The following is a 17,030-nucleotide window of genomic DNA, read 5'->3' on the forward strand; positions in this document are numbered from 1 at the left end:
CCCGTATATAATTTATTCTGTCACTGCAAACCAAACCAAACCAAACAAAATCCTCCTTTTAGATATCTTTGTATTTTAACACTAGGAAAGGTAAGATAGATTTATTTAATATATATATTTATATATATTTTGTGTATATATATATATATATTTTATATATATGTACACACACATATATACATAATGATGCATTTAAAAGTTAATGTTTCCTTGGTGATTACAATATCATTTTTCTAAACTGCTCACAGTTGCAATGATCACAAACTGATTCCAACACTAAAAATATTTTGTGCTGTGTGCAAGGAATTTCAACAAGACACTGCTAGGCATTATCGGATTTGTGACAGAGCTAGAAAGAAATGCTGTCTCGGTGTTCATTCTCCAGGCTCCAAAGAGTAAAAATTGGTTATTTTTGTGGAACATCAAGAAAAAAAGCTGCCAGGTATCAGTGTGCAAAAGCAATGTAATATTTGAGCTCAAGACATGAGGTTTTTTTTCCCTTAATAAAAAGAGAGGAAAGATAAAGGTGATTCTAAATGCTATTTGGAATTTAAGAGAATGGATACATTTAAGACAGTGATTCTCAATCAGTGTACCGTAGCACCCTGGGGTGCTGTGACATCTTTTCAGGGGTGCTACAGGGTGCCACATGATGTTAGTATTGTTGGGTGTGCAAATATGATTCACAAAAGAAACACAATGATTTTAAAAAAGAATCCATGCATTTAAAAAAATTCTGACCTGTTGTAGTCTTTTTGAATTCTTTGCAATAGAAAAATGACTATATTATTTTTCCATGATCAAAAATTGAGTGAAAATTCAGAGCTGACATTTTCTGAGGGTGCCTTGAGTCTAAGGCGGGGTGCTTTTAACCTAACAAGGGGTTCCTTGAGCCTAACAAGGTTGAGAACCACCGATTTAAGAAAGCAGGAAAAGAGAGTCAGCTGATTCAATCAAACTTTTTTGTGGTGTCAGGACTGAAACAGATTTAGAAAAGAATCCCTCTTCCTGCTTAAAAGTAGGACTCACATCAAAAGTCCCCACATGGAACAGGAAATACTTGTAACATTTCCCAATTATCCCTGGAACCTGTAACACATGGTCCTCTGATCAGATACGGCAGGAGTAGCAAAGCAGTGGGACAAACAGGGATAAAACAAAACAAAACAAAATTTAGCCATTAATATTCTAGTTTCAGTGTAAGGCCTCATACCCCATCAACAGGGTTATGTTATCTCAAAGTCAAAAATACTTTGCGCTTTCACATTCTGTTGCCCAGAAGGGTGGCTTAGTTAACCTGTGCCATGATAAAACTGGATTCTCTCATACTTTCGTAATACTCAATGGCTAATGCAAAGTCAAACTCATTGATGGTGGGCCCATCTATGGCGATCTTCATGAGGTTGGACAGGCCTTCATCTTTTGCATAGCGCCACTGGCTGCGTTTCATGAGTTCCCTCCCCCGGTTAATTTTCTCATAAAGCACTGAGCCAAGAGGCAAGGCCAGAGCAACGGCAGCCAGGACAGCAAAGTCAGGAAAGAGCTCGTGCATTTCGGAATTGCTGTAAACCAGCTTGATGCACAGATCCTTGAAGGACAGTTGGCTGAGGCTAAACACTATCCGTTTGAAGAGGGGAAAATCATTTAGAGCCCTCTCGCTCACCACCAACCGGGAATATGCCTGCAAGAGGAAGTTCAGTTCACTGATACCATAGCTGCTGATATCATCCAAAGACTGAGGGTAGCACTTGGGGTTAAAGATGGCGGAGAATGAGTTGACTGCCTCCAGGACATTGCTAGGGAACTGATCCAGCAGGTTGTCCCGCACACTCTCAAGGTAGGTCTCCTTCAAGTGCTCAAAGTTTTTCAGGTGCACCTTGGAGCAGTTGGCCAGCTCCACTCCTTTGTAGTAGAACCTGCTCTCATCCTCATGGTCTTCCCGGGGGTGCTCATTCATCTCATTAAGGAACTCCTGGAAGTTCTGGCCACTGGTGATCTTCTGGGCTTGCAGGGTGGTGGCAGTAGCGGAGACGATGGGTTTGAGGATGGAGAGGTCAAAATCTTCAATTTGGAAGAACCGGCTTAGCTTCTGGAAGATGGGGAGGACATCCAGGAGGATCTTGGTGAATGCCACAAACTGGAACTTCTTGAGCTCTTCACAGAGGCCAAATGCCACAGGGGACCTCTCTGACTCACTCTCTAACAGAAGTACCAGTGTGGGCCATGAGGAATCGATAGCTTCCACTGCTGGGAAGATGGAAGTCCAGTGGATGGTCTTAGGGTCCTCTAGGTCTATCTCGCACAGATCCAGGACACTCTGCAGCTCTTGGAGGCTGTTACTCTCCCCTTTGAAGTTGGAGTAGAGTCTGTAAACAGCATCCACCGTAGTTTCATACTTCTGGACATATTCTATATTAATGCCACTCTCGGAGGGTAGAAGGGAGTTCCTATGGGATATGCAGTGCATCTCGGTGAGGAGGGGACACATGGACTTCAGCTTAGTCCCCACCCCATTAAGCCTGTCAGCCATCAGAGAAGAGCTGTCAGAGCTGAGCCATGTGATCTTCATGGTGGGAACTCCAAAAGAATGCATTACCTCAACCACTTTGTCTGCCACAGTAGATGCCTCCCCAGCCGGCAGCTCAAAACTGCCCAGGAACGTGATTGAGGTCTGCCCACTGCACGGTGAGACCGTGGTTGTAAACATGATGAGGTTCCGATGCTCCATGACATCAACCGTCTCGTCCACCACCAGGCCAATGAACGGCGATGCTTTCATCTTGTGCCTGTCCTCGTTGTGAAGGACTTTGACGATCGCTGCCTGGGCCAGTTAATGAAGCAGCAGGAAGTTGGGAGTGGGTGCGGGAGGAGAAAAAAATTAAAATGAATTTCAAAAGCACATGGGAGATATGCAGCACCCGTGACAAGATAAACAACTGCAAGGTGTACAGACAGATCTGATCTTGCTTAAACCAGCGTATGTAACTCCAATTCAGGAAAGCACTTAAGGAAAAGCACATTGCTTTTCAAAGAGCTTTAAGATAAAATTTTCCAAAGGACTGAAGTGATATGGAAGTCTACACCATGTTTTCCAAAGCAAGTCCACAGGAATCAATGAAAACCAATGGTATTTTGGCTATCATTTAAAAAAGTATCTCCATAACAAACCAAAGTCCCTCTGTCTTTTGATGAATCTTACATTTTTAAGAGTTTAAACTATTTTTTTACCTAGGACTGTGATGCTTTTAAAAATTCAGCTTCTGGCTGATAAGCTTCTTAAGAAACAGTGAAAGGCAATAGGACTTGGGCACTTCTTACTCTGAAAAATGCACTTAAAAATGCTTAGGCACCTTTACTGACATAGATTTTACCTGGAGTTCTAGCTTAAAATCTGGAGTAACTCCACTGGAAATCCCATGGAGTAACAGATAACAGGGTCTAGCTCTCGGTATTTAGCATCTTTTACATGAAAACTTCCATTGAAGTCATCCAGGCAACACTTATTTCACAAAATAACACATGCTACAATATTTGATCATAATGGTCCAATCCCTTTCATATCATGTTCTTGCTTCCTGGCAGCGTGAGGGAAATGACTTAGTCCTAAAATTATTCCACTAGAGGAGGGGTAGGCTTGAAAGCCTTTTGCTGGGTCAGAGATGGGTAGGCTCTCTGACCCAGTCCCCAGTGCTGCTTGTCCCTGCAGTGGTACAGGAGAGTGCCGCAGCCAAGGCTGCCTGATGCTGAAGCCCCTAGTATGTGGGTGAGATTCAGTGCTTCCATGGGCTGGGTCTGGTCCATTGGATCTGTGCATTAGAGTTCTGTGGTGGTGTTCGTGCCAATTACTTTAAGATCCTGCAGCATTAGTATTATTATTAATGTTGTGGTCATAAAGGTGGGACAGAGTTCAAACAGGTTTGGTGACACTGTTGTGGGTACTGCACAGAGAGGCAACTGAACCCCCCCAGCTTTCCCCCTGCCCCATTTTTTTTTTTTTTTTTTTTTAAGTAAACTTCTTGTTTAGACAGTTTGGGTTTCCAACAATGAATTTAAAGCTCTGATCCAGGAAAGCACTCAAAATATACACCTAAGGAAAGTGTTTCCCTAACACCCACGGACTTCAACAAGATTTACACATGCGTTCAAAAGCTGTCCTGAACAGGAGTTTTCCCTTCTCCCTACCTTGCTAACAACTTCCAAGATCTTGGCCTTATTCAAGTCTAATAAGAATACCTAAAGACCGGCTTTTTCTTGGTTACTTTGATCTATTAAATCCCTGCTTTAAAAAAAACAAACAAAAAAAATCACGCGTAGAAAAAAAACAATAAAACTTCACGACATCTTCCTTCATAATTCCATTTTGTCTGTTTCATTAAAATACCAGTGGTTTGAAGGAAAAACTCCCCCTCCCCCCCGTCCAAATGCCGCAAGCAGCATTAACGGACTGAAAAATCTAATTAGTGGGTTTAGTCTATCTGCAGTAAAATAAGGCTCTTTATTTATCTGAAATGATGGGCAACCAGCCAAGATTCGCTAAAAATTAATTTGATTTTAACAGGCATGAAACATTTGTAAAATTAAGAAAACCATCTCTGAACTCTTTGGCCACTTGATCTTGCTGATCACCCAGTTGAAGGCAAAAGCAGAAGAAAAAGAGGCCCACAGTGCTCTAGTATTCTAATTGAACTCCCAAGCTTCTACTGTTAAAATATTCATCATTAACTTACTGTGAAATCTGTCACATTCAAACAGTAGGGAGAAAAAAATGCTTCCGATTGTGCTTTCTTTTAAAGTACAATGATTTCCCATGTACATCAAAAGCACATGAATGGCAGGGTGAAAACTTGGTTCCCTATTTATTAATAAAGGCCAGCTCTTGATGGACCATAGCATTTCCTCCTGGCCCTTACAGTTCCCATGTTGCCTAATTAGGAATTGACACTGACAAGGTTTTGCATGAATTTTTAATACAGAGGAATGTGTCCTAAACCAATGCACCCAAGGGACCAAGTAAAACGAGGGTTGCCCAGCACAAGTAATCTTGTATAAAGGATTAGTGCAGACAGAGGCAGCCTGAATTAGTGGACCGAGCCAAGAATTGATGTCAAACAACTTGCCTCAGCTCCACGATTCTCTCTTGGGGATAAAAGCCCAGATGTAGAAGCCTTGTGCTGACCCCAAAATTCATGCAAATCTACTGACTTTTCCATGACTCGGTTTTTCCCATTGGTAAAATGGGGATTTAACTGCTTACCCCCTTCATAGCAGGCTTTGTAAGGGCTGTTTAGACACTGTCTGAAAGGCATCATAGGAAAATAGAGCACAGTGAGAGCAATGAACTGTCATCACTAAAGATCTATAAAATGGTACTGGAGCTTATACAAGGGGGCCCTTTAAAGTAGCTTTTAAGACAAGAGGATCTCTATTAAAAGGTAGCTTTTAGGCCCTGGCTCAGCAAACCTTTTAACTACATGTTTATACTCCATTGAAGTCAATGGGGCAGGGGATACACTTGCGGCCAATAGTCAGGAATGCATTTCAAACTTTAGGGACATTCAGAAGGCTTGAAAATGTCTACAGAACAAATGTGCCATACTGGGCAGCAGCACCCTCAAACACCAACGTGTTCCACATGGGCAGTCTCCACAACCAGAAGCAGGGTAGCTGCTTTAGTACAACCTTAAAGGCCAGCTAATTAGCACAGTCAGCAGTGCTAATCAGGCCACCCACATCACCAACTGGTTGTGGCCATGCTATTGGTAGGTGGAGAGGCAGCTGCATAGAGCCTACTATGACAATGTACTCCATGTTAGGACACATGCCAAAGTGCTTTTGTGAACAGGGATGATCAAAGCTTGGGTCCCTGGCTGAACAGCGGCAAACTCCAGTCCATGCTTAAGTGTTTTGCTGAGCTGGGAACATTAAGACAGCTTTTCTCCTCCATGGATGAACTGCTGTGCAACCTGGCAGCAGCAAGGTTAGACTGAAAGGAACTGCAGAAAGAGAACATGCCAGGACAGAACCCACCCTGAATACACACCTGCATCTCTTTGATGCTGCTGGGGTGGTAATACTCGTTGTGCTCTGAAGTCAGCAGGGCTTGACAGAGGTTAAGCTTCTGGAACTCGAGCAGCGAAGAGCACTTGTCGTCTGGGATCTCCTCCTTAGCCATCCAGTACACGGTGGTGAGGATGGCTATCTTGGTCGGGTTTACTTCCACCTTTATCACTGAGCGCAGTTCCTGGTGGTTGTGGACACGTGACTCAAAAGCCAGCTGCTCTCTGTTAACTGCCAGGGCCTGGCGGTGAGCTCCAGAAGTGACGTGCCGTAGCAGAGCATGGCGCTGGAAGTTGTCCGTCCCCACAGTAAAGGCATTCTCCGCTTTGCCATGTTTATTCTTCACCAGTGCCTGGCGACATTCTATGCAAAACATGAGTTTCCTTTCATAGTCAAACTCCAGCCACGTAAATTCTTCCTTCCAGTGCTCATTGAAATAGCGCTTACACTTTTTATTGGAATTGGAAGTTTCCCCAGCTGGCTTTTTCCCTGGAGGTACCATACTGCTGTGGCTGGGAAACCCAACACTATGGATGTACTGAAATTTTCCTTGAAGGAGCAGCCTCTACATTTAATTTAGTAAGGAAGGTTTATTACCACTTTCCTGGTTTGACTGGAGACGAAAGAGACAAGGGGAGAGGGATTAGGGAGCTGGTAAAGCTTTGTCTTCTCTAATTATTTGTTTTCATTGTTTAATGAAGGGTTAAGATAGCACTAACTACAAAGACCAGAGACCACCTACAGGAGGTTAACTGAATACCGCCTGCCATCGGCACGGCAGGATCTCAAAGACTCCTTTAACATTCAGGTCCTCTCAGGCCAACAGATCCCCCCCAGTCTTGCCGTCCAGAAGAGGCAGGGTGAGGTGGAACACCCAAGCCCAGAGCAAGGTCTGCATTCTGTCTCCAAGGAAGACATGCAGGTTACCAGAGCTTTGCCTGCATGGCCTTCCCACCACCCAAAAAATCTGCTGTCCTCTGCAGCTCCTAGCTACAATGGGAAAGCATCAATACATACAGAGGGCTATTCCTTCAACTACCATGTTGCCCAGATATGCTCTAAGCAGGGACAGGCAACCTGGTGGTTAAGATCCCAGGGGCTGGTGTGTCCTTGTACTCACAGTGTTACTACTGTCCATGAAACCGCATTCAAGTGGCAGGCTATTTTAAGGAAACTGGTTGATGCAGATGCTCTACTTCACCCATGATATAATCCATCCAGTGACCAACTGACAGAAGTGTGGCCCCAAACAGATTATGCTGGAGGCCAACCATACTGAATCTACATGCCACAGTGGATCCTGTGAAGATGGAGAAGAATCATAATAGGCTTAAAATCAGTATTTAGCCTCAGGAGGAGGAGTCCCAATTCTTCACCTTGCCAAAAGCAAGCCAGTGCTTTGCATTTTACTTCCTAACAGCAGTGGAAGCTGAGCTGTCACTTCTGATAATCCGCAATCCTGTGGAACCCTTTCCAAAGGCAGTCTAAGAGGGCAAGAACAGATTCTCAGGTTTAACTTGCAAGCATGTTGTCTTCCATTAAAACCCATCACTATGGAGGGCTGGTCAACGTTCTGGAAAGCTACCAGCCTGGTGTTGGACTCCCTGGAGGTCTTCTCTAGCTGAGCACTGCTAACTCAGAGGCCTCTGACTAACTGAAAATCATGTAGCTAGAGATTTGCATGTGTGTGTATTAAACTTCACCTTGCTTATTTTCTATGTATAGGTGGTATATATGTACCAGCCTCATAGTAAGGCTCTGACACCTCCCTGAAACCAATAAGATTCCAGGCTCAGAAGACTTGGTTTGGACTGGTCCCTTATTTGGAAGACTGGGGAGCCAGAACCAAGTCAGTTTTCAGGAGGAAAGGTGTCTTGAAGTGGGTAGTGCCATGAGCTCTCAAGAGATGTCCTTAAGCCCTGATGCAACAAAAACCAAAAGGATGAGTTTAAACTCACCCATATTCACTAAAGAATTTAAACACATGCTAAAGCTTAACTGGGTCTTAGCATTATGACAGCACTGAGGCGGATGTAATGGAAGGAGAATGGATCCTACAAAAAGAGAAGCCAAGAGAAAGCGGGACTGAAGAATAAAGGGACATAAAATGAAAGGTGATAGAGACTTGCTCAGTGCAACCCAGGAAAAACTGGCCCAGCCAGTGCATAACGAGACAGCGGAACTCCTTGCTACAGGATGACACTGAGGGCAAAAAAACTGGCAAGACTTGAATGAGGAACTGTATAGTTTGAAGGTGACACAAATAACAGGAGTTACAATAATTAATGGTCACCAGCTTGAAAAGATAAACACCTCATGCTTTGGGGTTTAAACCAATCCCTTAGGAAGAGATGTTCTTGAGAGGCAGACTACCTGGCATCTGCTTATTGCTTGTGCATCTTGCAGCTACTTCTGAAGCAGCTGGAAGATACTGGATTGGGTGGGCCAAAGGTCCACTTTGCTATAGTGTACATAAAGAAACAGTGAGCAAAGGTCATTACCATTCATGGCCACTCTGAAGTAAGTTTAGTGTCACAGTCTGATTCTTAACACTCGACAGTTGTCCAATTAGCACTAATTAGCCCCCCTACTGGTGGCCTGAACAGAAAGACAAATGACTGCCCAGGCCAAGGACAGAAAATCTGGCAGGGAGTGGGGAGCACAGGTTGTGCCTGTCCTATGGCTAGATAGGGAGCTTCAGCCAAACACCTTCTCTCAGTACTCAGCTTACTTGCATGGGGAAATAAAAGGAAAGCAGGCATGGGGAAAGGAAAAAATGAAAGAACTGGAGTATCAGCCATTTGGAAGGAAAAGGGAATTGATGATAATGAAATCAGCATTCCTTCAAGCCCTCCCATGAACTGCAGGTGCAGCAAAGAATAAGGAATCCCACAGCTCAGCTCCTGACAGGACAGGACTGGGCACGCAGCATGTGGCATCTGAGCCAGTATTGTGCACACAGTGCCATAACCATGTATAGTGCAGCCTTTGTCCACAGCCAAGCCTCCCTCAGAGCTGTGGGGTTTGCTACTGCTCTTTGGTTACAGTGTGAATGATGCAATCCCCCCCTGGGTACCCACCTTCTTTCCAGCGGCTAACAGACTCCTTTAAAGGGAACCTGCTACTACTCTGTCAATTCCACCTGCCAAGCCCCAATTTCATTTTCTTCCTTCCTGCCCTCTGAGATCATAGGACAACAATGAGCTAGCAACGCCTCTCCTTTTTTTTTTTTTTTTTTGCAGTTCCCTCTTCTTCTAGGCTGAAAAATAAAGAGTTCAAATATCTTCAGGGTCCCGCTCCTCCTACTCCTCCCCACAGCTCCCGAGGAAAGGATGGCTAAGATGCCCACATTTCCAGGTACTCTAACCCCACCACCCTCTCTCTACCACCTGGCTACTCTTTGTGATGCTCCAAATTCTCAGCTTTCCAAGTCCAGGTAGCTGGATTAATCCAGCAGAAGGGAGGGCTAAAGATGTAACTGGAGCCAGAAAAGATCCCAACTGTCCAGAGAGAAAAAAATACCCCACGAAAGGAAATGAAAGCAAGGTGTAATGTGAAAAGAGCTTCCTTTTCACAAAACTACATGGGAACTGCATTGAGGAGTAACATGACCTCAGCTGGCCTGGGTGCTTAAGTGGCAGGGACTTATTGCCAACTACAGGACAGCCAGGTCTGTGGGGCTGGAAACCAGCCACTGCTAAGTGTGCCAGGGAGGCATGAGGTATTCTCCAGCCTGGAAAAGCAGCACCGCACAGCTGCATAGATGCTCTCTCTGGATAATGCCGGAGTCAGTTCCTGCAGACCATGCAGTATGGGAAGGGAGTGGGGGGGAAGTGCAGGGAAAAGGGAGTGAAAGTGATTTGAGCACAGGACCAGGACCCAACTGTTCCATTCCTGTCCCCAACTCTTTCTCCCCTTTGAGACCTCAAACTGTTTAGTGCCCGAGCCTCAGTTTCTCCATTATTAGTATGAGGAGAAGGAGAGGTATCTGCCTCAGTGGGCAGGTTGTGAGGTTGACGTTGTGGCATCCATGTACCTACTGAACATGAATGAGTATTCTGCTTTCTCTCCAGGAAGAACTTCACTACCATAATGCTGCTTTTCTGGCCAGCCAATATCACTGAAGGTCAGAGCAGCACAGACAGCACTTTCTCTCCACACGCTGGACTAGAACGGGGTGACTGCATCTCACAGGCCCTGTCCCCACACTCATCACTTCCTGATGACTCTATCCAGGTCTTAAAACTATCCCCGCACCTCTCCATACCTCTCCTCTCATTTTCTGCCTCCCTCATACCATTCTTCAAGTTAGGGAGAAATCCCCTCACCCTTCATCTGCCAAATAATTGTCTGCTCCCCTCCAAATTCTTCCACAAGCACAGATCTCCCACAAGGTCTTCCAGCAACAGCCCATAATAGGAGGGATCAGATACACCTGCTCTGGGTTTAAACTTTCTCCTGGTGTATGTGGCGAATGGGCCATGTTCACTAATAGCCTCTGATACAATGGGCTTTCAATTAGACCATAGAGAAGGAATAAAAGTACTGCTTGACTGGGTCAGAGCAAGGTTCAAAGCTGCTGCCATCAGATGCTTTTTGCCACAAGGATAGGTTTCTTCCTGACCCCAGGGAAGTGAGTTTGGCTGGCACCTGGAAGAATGAGGATTGGTAGCCTTCTATTTTTTTTTGTCTATCCCATGTAATCTTTTTCACATGCTTTAAAAAAAAATCAAGGCCTCTTAAGGGCAGCTCTCAATCCCACCTCTGTCCAATGAAAGCCACAAGCAGTCAGGAAACAATTCCAAAAGTTAGAGGATGTTTTACAAAGTTTGCAGACTCCTTGTTCTGTTTGAGCCCAAGGGTCTTGTCATGAAAGAGAGAAGCATCCTCTCCCTCCCCTCTGAGAAATATTAATTAGGAAGCTATTCTAGACTTGCCCATCTAAGAGTCAAAGCTAAAAGACCTCTTGCCAAATTTGTCTTTTTCAGTTCCCTGTTACTAATATGCAGTGCCAGGGAAACACGTCCACCAGATCTCTTGCCCCAGCTACCTAGCAGTATCATTCATGCTTTCCCAGAAGCAGCAGAGGGTGTCAGGCACCCTGCTTCCCTGAACAGGGCTCAGGATTTGCAGCTGATACAAGGAAGGAAAGACCAGCAAAGTAGCAAGAAAGACCTCAGAAATATACACTCCTGTTCCCCAAATCCCTACTTTCTCTAACAGATGTCTGGCCACCTCATTCTGAAACCTTAGCAGCTCCAGGAAGTCCCTCTTCCCCAAAGACCCGGATCATCCTGTGACAGTGGCTAAGATGGGTCAGGGTCTGCAACACATACGACACTCTTAGATCCCTCCACTTTGTTTCAAGAGCGCCTTTGCTTACTCAGGAGGTAGCAGGAGTCATGGCTGTCCCTCTCCATATCTGATCTTCCTCCTAACACCCTCCTTGGGAAGACTCAGTGGAGCATCATAGAGTGTCTGAGTTGATGGAGGAAGGCAGGCACTGAAGACAAACAGGTGATATACGCTGTCAGGTGAGCAGGCTGAACCCCATATATCTCCCTACACAGAGGGACCCAAATCTCTACAGCCACTGAGGAGCCTGCACTTCTGTAATAACAGGCCTGATGATAACGTTCTGTAAGAACATACATGAGAGTATGTAAATAATGTGCTGCAATTAAGTCTGTTTTCTCTGCTCCCTCCCCCAACCCCAATACAGACAATTCATTAAAAAACATCAAAATAGGGTGCTTAAAAAAAAAGAAAATCACTACTCTAGAAAGATAAGAAAAAAAGAAAAAGTAGAACTACAAGACTTTTTGGGGTGGACAAGTCTGCCCAGATCAAATGCAAGCATCAGACAAAGAAATAGCCTCTGCAGTGCATGGAGCCAGCAATCTCCACCAAAGTATGGGTAAAAAATGCATTCAACCATCTCCTTGCTCCAGAGAGAGCACTTGGAAAAAGCAGGGAATGGCCAAGGGATAGCAAAAAGCAGCTCCTGCTGCGCTGCGCTGTGCTTCCTGGTTGAGAAACAGCTGTTATGGGTGAACTCCAGGTCTACTGTGGGCTTGTACTTCTCACTGCTCTGCTAGCCACCCCTCTTCCTGCTGTTAACTAAGCAGAAAATTAGGAGCTGCATGTCCCTTACGATGAGATCCGTGGCAAGGGAAAGGGAAGAGGGCAGGGAAGTAACCACATTATTTCCAGTCCCCTCTGATACTTCACTCACCTCCAGGAACTAACTCAGTCTGGGCAGAGAATTGCCTGCAGTGAAGTTTGGGCAGGATTTATTTTTAAGACAATAAGCTTCTATTCTTGACATCCAAGTCTCAAATAAATCAGCAAAAGCCCAGATTACACACGCTATTTCAATGCCACCCCTCAGCCTCCTTATCTTTTAAAAGCTTCTGATAACTGCCTAGAGAACAGCAGCATGCAACTCTCTGCTCCCCAACACACAAACACACGCACACACACACAGACCCCAGCCCTGCAACACCCAACCCCACATGCCAGCCCCCTCCCCACTACAGATACATACCATGGAAACGCTGCCATAAATTTAGAGTGAGGGGCTTGCAAACTTCACAGGATTTTAGACAAAAACAAAATGAAAACTAAAACAAAAAAACCCAAATACAAAACCAAACCAAACCTTTTCAAAACCAATATTCAACCCCCTCCAGCCCTAGAGTGAGCCACTCTGCAAGGCATCAGGAACAGAACGGGGCTGGTGCTGCATAGCGCAGCCTCCCCCTTGCCCTCCCTGCCTCTCTCCTCTCGCTGCAAAGAAAACTGTGCCCGAGGAGAGGCAGGGATCTTTGGAAACAAAGACCTGCAGCTCTGCAGCCCCTGCACACACTCACTGGGACATGGGAGCAGCCATCTTGCTCTGAGGACTCTCTGGCTGCTCAGATGCTCTCAGCCTCCTGTGGCTGTAGTGGCCACTAGTGGTGGCCAAAAATGGAGAAAGTTTTGCGGTGGTGCTGCACCAGGTTTGGCAGGAGGCAGCTGTATCCTGCTTGCTCAGGACAGTGGCTTGTTCAACCACAAAGCCATGGGCCCCACTGGCTGGGACCCTGGGCTGAGGCTGGGTATGAGGAACTGTCAGCACTGTATGCTGTTGATCTTCTTAATGATCATCGTAATTATAGAGAAAAGTTGTTAGATGTGTTACCCTGAAATTTGGTGGAAGGCAGGGCAGCGTGGCACCTTAGACACTAACTTCTCTGAATCACAGCTTCTGACAAAATTGGCGGTAGCCTACAAAAGCTTGTGCCTCCCTGAACAAGATAGTGCCATGCTGCTCTGCCTTGAATCTTCATTATATTAAGGTGGCAATGCCAAGGCATCCCAAGTGAGAGGAGTGTCTCCATACTGCTAGGTGCTGCACTTACACAGACAGGAGAGGAGGCGAAGGAAGAGTGGTTACCCGCACTCTCTCCCCATGCAGGTGGGGAACTGAGCCACAGATTGACAGAGGACTGGGTTTTAAAGGTGCTCAGCTCCCAGCCAGGCACGCAGGCAGAATCAAACAGCACAGTCCTATCACTGTGCCTATACCTGTGATGGGCTCTTTGTAAAGTCTGACCCCAAACTACCTAACCAAAGTTGCATGGCAAGAGTAGTGGAAAGGTGGGAAATAAATTCTGGTCTTCTGCATCCTGTGCCTCCAATCCAGGATGTTTACAGTAACTCCTCATCTTGCGGTCCACTTCTATTAGTGCCCATTACTGCTGTTTCCAAGCATCTTAAATCCAGATTCCTCCTGTCCACCAAGTCCAAAAAAAACAAGTCCAGAAGGCAGATGTCTTTACCTGAACAAAGGAAGATCACAGGTTTGGCCCCCTTCTAATTTTTGCCAAATATCTGATTTCACACAACTCAAAACCCACACCCTGGCATAACAGTGCCTGGTCCAGAAGGCAAAACCTTGTTAAAACTGAGCAATCAACATAGTGCCAAATTGTTTATTTTTACGCTTTTCAGTGGATCCAAGTTTTTAGAGACCAAATACCCTCCTGCAGGGTTTGCAGGCATTGTTTTACCAACACAGGCACACTCCTGAAAGTAATACAGACCGAGAACAAAGCCCTTTGGGGCAGGGAGCATCTTTTTGTTCTGTCTGTACAATGGCCAGCACAATGGGGTGCTGGGTCCAATGATGGGAACTCCTAGGTTTGATGGCAGTATAAATACTACCACATACTGCATCTATGTTGGGTGGGCAGGTGTGATATCATATACCATGTCATTAACTATGCTGGTAGAGTTATAAGGTACTGGTTTTCAATTATTAGATCCTCTAAGAATAAGGCACGTATTTGACTCTAGGAAGTAGTTCCATTGAAGCAGAGTGCGAAGGCAGGCACATACTTCTTGTGGGATCAGGGCCTTATTTTGCAACTAAAGAATCATTCTTATCTACAGCCCAGAAGATCTATTTGTTCTTTTTAACTCAACATCTCACAAAGCAAGAGCCACAGAGATGCTCGGGACCTTGAGGGAGTAAAATGAACGTAAATGGAGTTCAGAAGAAAGCTCCCAGACTTTGCAGAGGCAGTTATGCCTTGGAAATTATAGAAGGAGGCAGCCACTGGGAATAGGAATATGAGGATTTTTACAAAGCAACAGAGCAGTTTTAAGATGGGGGTGCTCATCTTCTAGCCCAGAGGCCACATCTAACCTATGAAGCAGTGTGATCTGTCCTATAGGGCTCCCCAGGGATCTGAAAATTTGGCAGTGCGAGAATGGTATCAATTAATGCTGCCACTGCTCCCTCAGTACCAGATTTCCAAGCCCCATGGATCAGATGATATAGCCCCTGTATAGGATCTGGATGGCAGACACAGATCTAGGGCTGGGGCAGTAGGCCTGATTCAGCATGAGCACAGGTGGGGTTGGGGCAGCAGGCCTGATTTGACACATGCTGCATCAGGGCCATGTATCAGATCCAGCCTGCAAACTGGCCTCATACCACTCATCTGGCCAGCAGGGCTGAAAGATAGGGCACCACTGGTTTAAGAGCATAACTAGAGTCTCTCTGAGGAGTGAATGAATGAGAAAAACCTTCCTAGGACAGACTGTAACAATTAGGTTGGGATTCTGATCTTTTCTGGAGGCCTTGATGATTACATATGAACACCTAAGACCCCAAACATGACACTTATGCACATGCTGGCATTCTATTTCTGGGCACATACTTAGCTGCTCATGTGCTTGATGCTATGTGTAGGAACAGTATGCCAGGCTTTGCATAAGTGTGATTTTTGAGACCTATATGATTAAACGCCAAGGTCACAAGTTTGATCCCTGTATGGGACACAAGATGATTCGTGCCTCACGTAGGAGGGTTGGACTAGATGTCCTCTTGAGGTCCCTTCTATGATGATGATGATAAAGTCCTGTTGTCTAGGAGTCCAGAAAAGAGCAGAATGCCACCCCTGCTCAACATACTACTGGAAAATGATCGTATTCTATAGCAGCAGTTCTTAATCTTTTTAGACTCAAGGCACCCCTCATCAGAGTCAGGGCACCATCAGAAAATGACAGCTCTTAGTTTTCACTCATTTGCTGACTATGGAAAAATACTAGAGCAAGTTTTCTGTTGGAAAAAAACTCGGGATCACAACAGATGAGGGTGTGTATGATGCTCTGTATTCCTATTTGAAATCTCTGAGTTTATCTTGAATCATGAGTAGGTGTAACCATGCTGAGTAAGTGTAATCATGCGTGGCACCCTGTAGCACCCTTAAAAGGATTTTACGGCACCCCATAGGTGCCACAGCACTCTGGCTTAGAATCACTGTTCTACATCAATATGCTCTGTCAACTCACACAGCCTCAGCTATGTGAAATTTCAGTGGGAACACCAAACGCATCCAGGGAAATTCCCTCTAAGCTACGGTTTGCATCAGGCATCCTTTCCCTATCTGAACACAGAAATAAACAGCAAAACCTGCACTATCCATTGGTGCAAACTATACCAGGACTTCATGCCAACACAACTATGATGGCAGCTAGGTCCCTGACAGCTGACCCGGGGCAACCTCCAGTGCAGACAAGATCTTAAGGGCTTGATCTTACATGCAGTGAGGTCAGTGGCAAAACTCCCACTGAGGTGTGATCAGTGCTCAGGTTAGGCAGTGGCCAGATAGCCACCTTAGAGGAATCAGACCTCATGCTTTAGGGATAGAAGGGCTGGGAAGCAATTTTGTCCTCTTTTCTCCCCCCCCACTACACACACATTTCTAGACCAGAAGTGAAGAAATGGACAAAGGAAGGCCACAACACTGGGTACCTGAGGCCAGACAGGACTCAAATGCTATAAACAACTCGAGCAACCTACTCAGACCCAATACAAGGCAGAGAGAACATGCAGCATTTGGCTGAATCTCCCTGAACTCCTGCTAAAGCAGCCTGGGTTGAGACACCTGCCTTTTCATTATAGCTCTTAATTCTGGTATAACAGGAGCTCAGTGGCAGTGCAGCTGTTCTTTTTAAAGCAGCGATACTAAAAGTACAGCCTGTGGGCCAGATCCAGCCCATGGAGCCGAGTCATCTGGCCCGTGGGGCTCCACAAGGGTCTGGATATTTGGCAATGGGAGAAGCAGTAGCAACATTACTTGCTATGGTCTTGGGAGTCCCCTGGCAATGAACACTGCCACTGCTCCCCTATCACTAATTTTTTGGATCTGTGGGGCTGGATGACATGGCCCTGCACACTGGATTGGGCCAAGACCAGACCCAGCACACAGCTCCAAACCTGGCACACAACTTTGGACACAGCACATGACACCAGACCCGAAGTGTAGGGTCTGTTCACAGGCTGGATCCAGCACATAGACCAGCTGAGCCCCACTCAGTGGTGCCAGAGGACCGGAAGAGATCCAACATAGTTCCCATTTTCAAAAAAGGGAGGAAGGAGTACCCAGGAAACTATAGGCCAGTTAGTCTTACCTCAATCC

General features: G+C 45.6%; 2 protein-coding genes across 7 annotated transcripts in view; both read right to left on the reverse strand.

The window, feature by feature from the left end:
• LOC109320353 (zinc finger protein 385C-like) overlaps nucleotides 1-17,030 on the reverse strand; it is a 235,576-nt gene that overhangs the window by 58,015 nt on the left and 160,531 nt on the right. The gene's annotated exons all lie outside the window — the stretch shown is intronic.
• Nucleotides 791-12,980, reverse strand: LOC109320352 (zinc finger protein 862-like). 4 transcript variants are annotated; one of them, XM_019550407.1, is made up of 4 exons: nucleotides 12,605-12,980; nucleotides 7,178-7,357; nucleotides 6,041-6,670; nucleotides 791-2,821 (listed from the first exon to the last, which is right to left on the reverse strand). In XM_019550407.1, the coding sequence occupies exons 3-4, from the start codon at nucleotides 6,557-6,559 to the stop codon at nucleotides 1,289-1,291; spliced, it is 2,052 nt and encodes a 683-aa protein (XP_019405952.1). In that variant the 5' UTR covers nucleotides 6,560-6,670; nucleotides 7,178-7,357; nucleotides 12,605-12,980; the 3' UTR covers nucleotides 791-1,288. The 4 variants fall into 4 exon arrangements, with proteins under 4 accessions (XP_019405952.1, XP_019405954.1, XP_019405956.1 ...); XM_019550409.1 differs by having other exon boundaries at nucleotides 12,930-12,967; XM_019550411.1 differs by lacking the exon at nucleotides 7,178-7,357.

This window comes from Crocodylus porosus, unplaced genomic scaffold (genome assembly GCF_001723895.1).
Source record: "Crocodylus porosus isolate Cpor-Errol unplaced genomic scaffold, CroPor_comp1, whole genome shotgun sequence".
Lineage (NCBI taxonomy): Eukaryota > Metazoa > Chordata > Crocodylia > Crocodylidae > Crocodylus > Crocodylus porosus.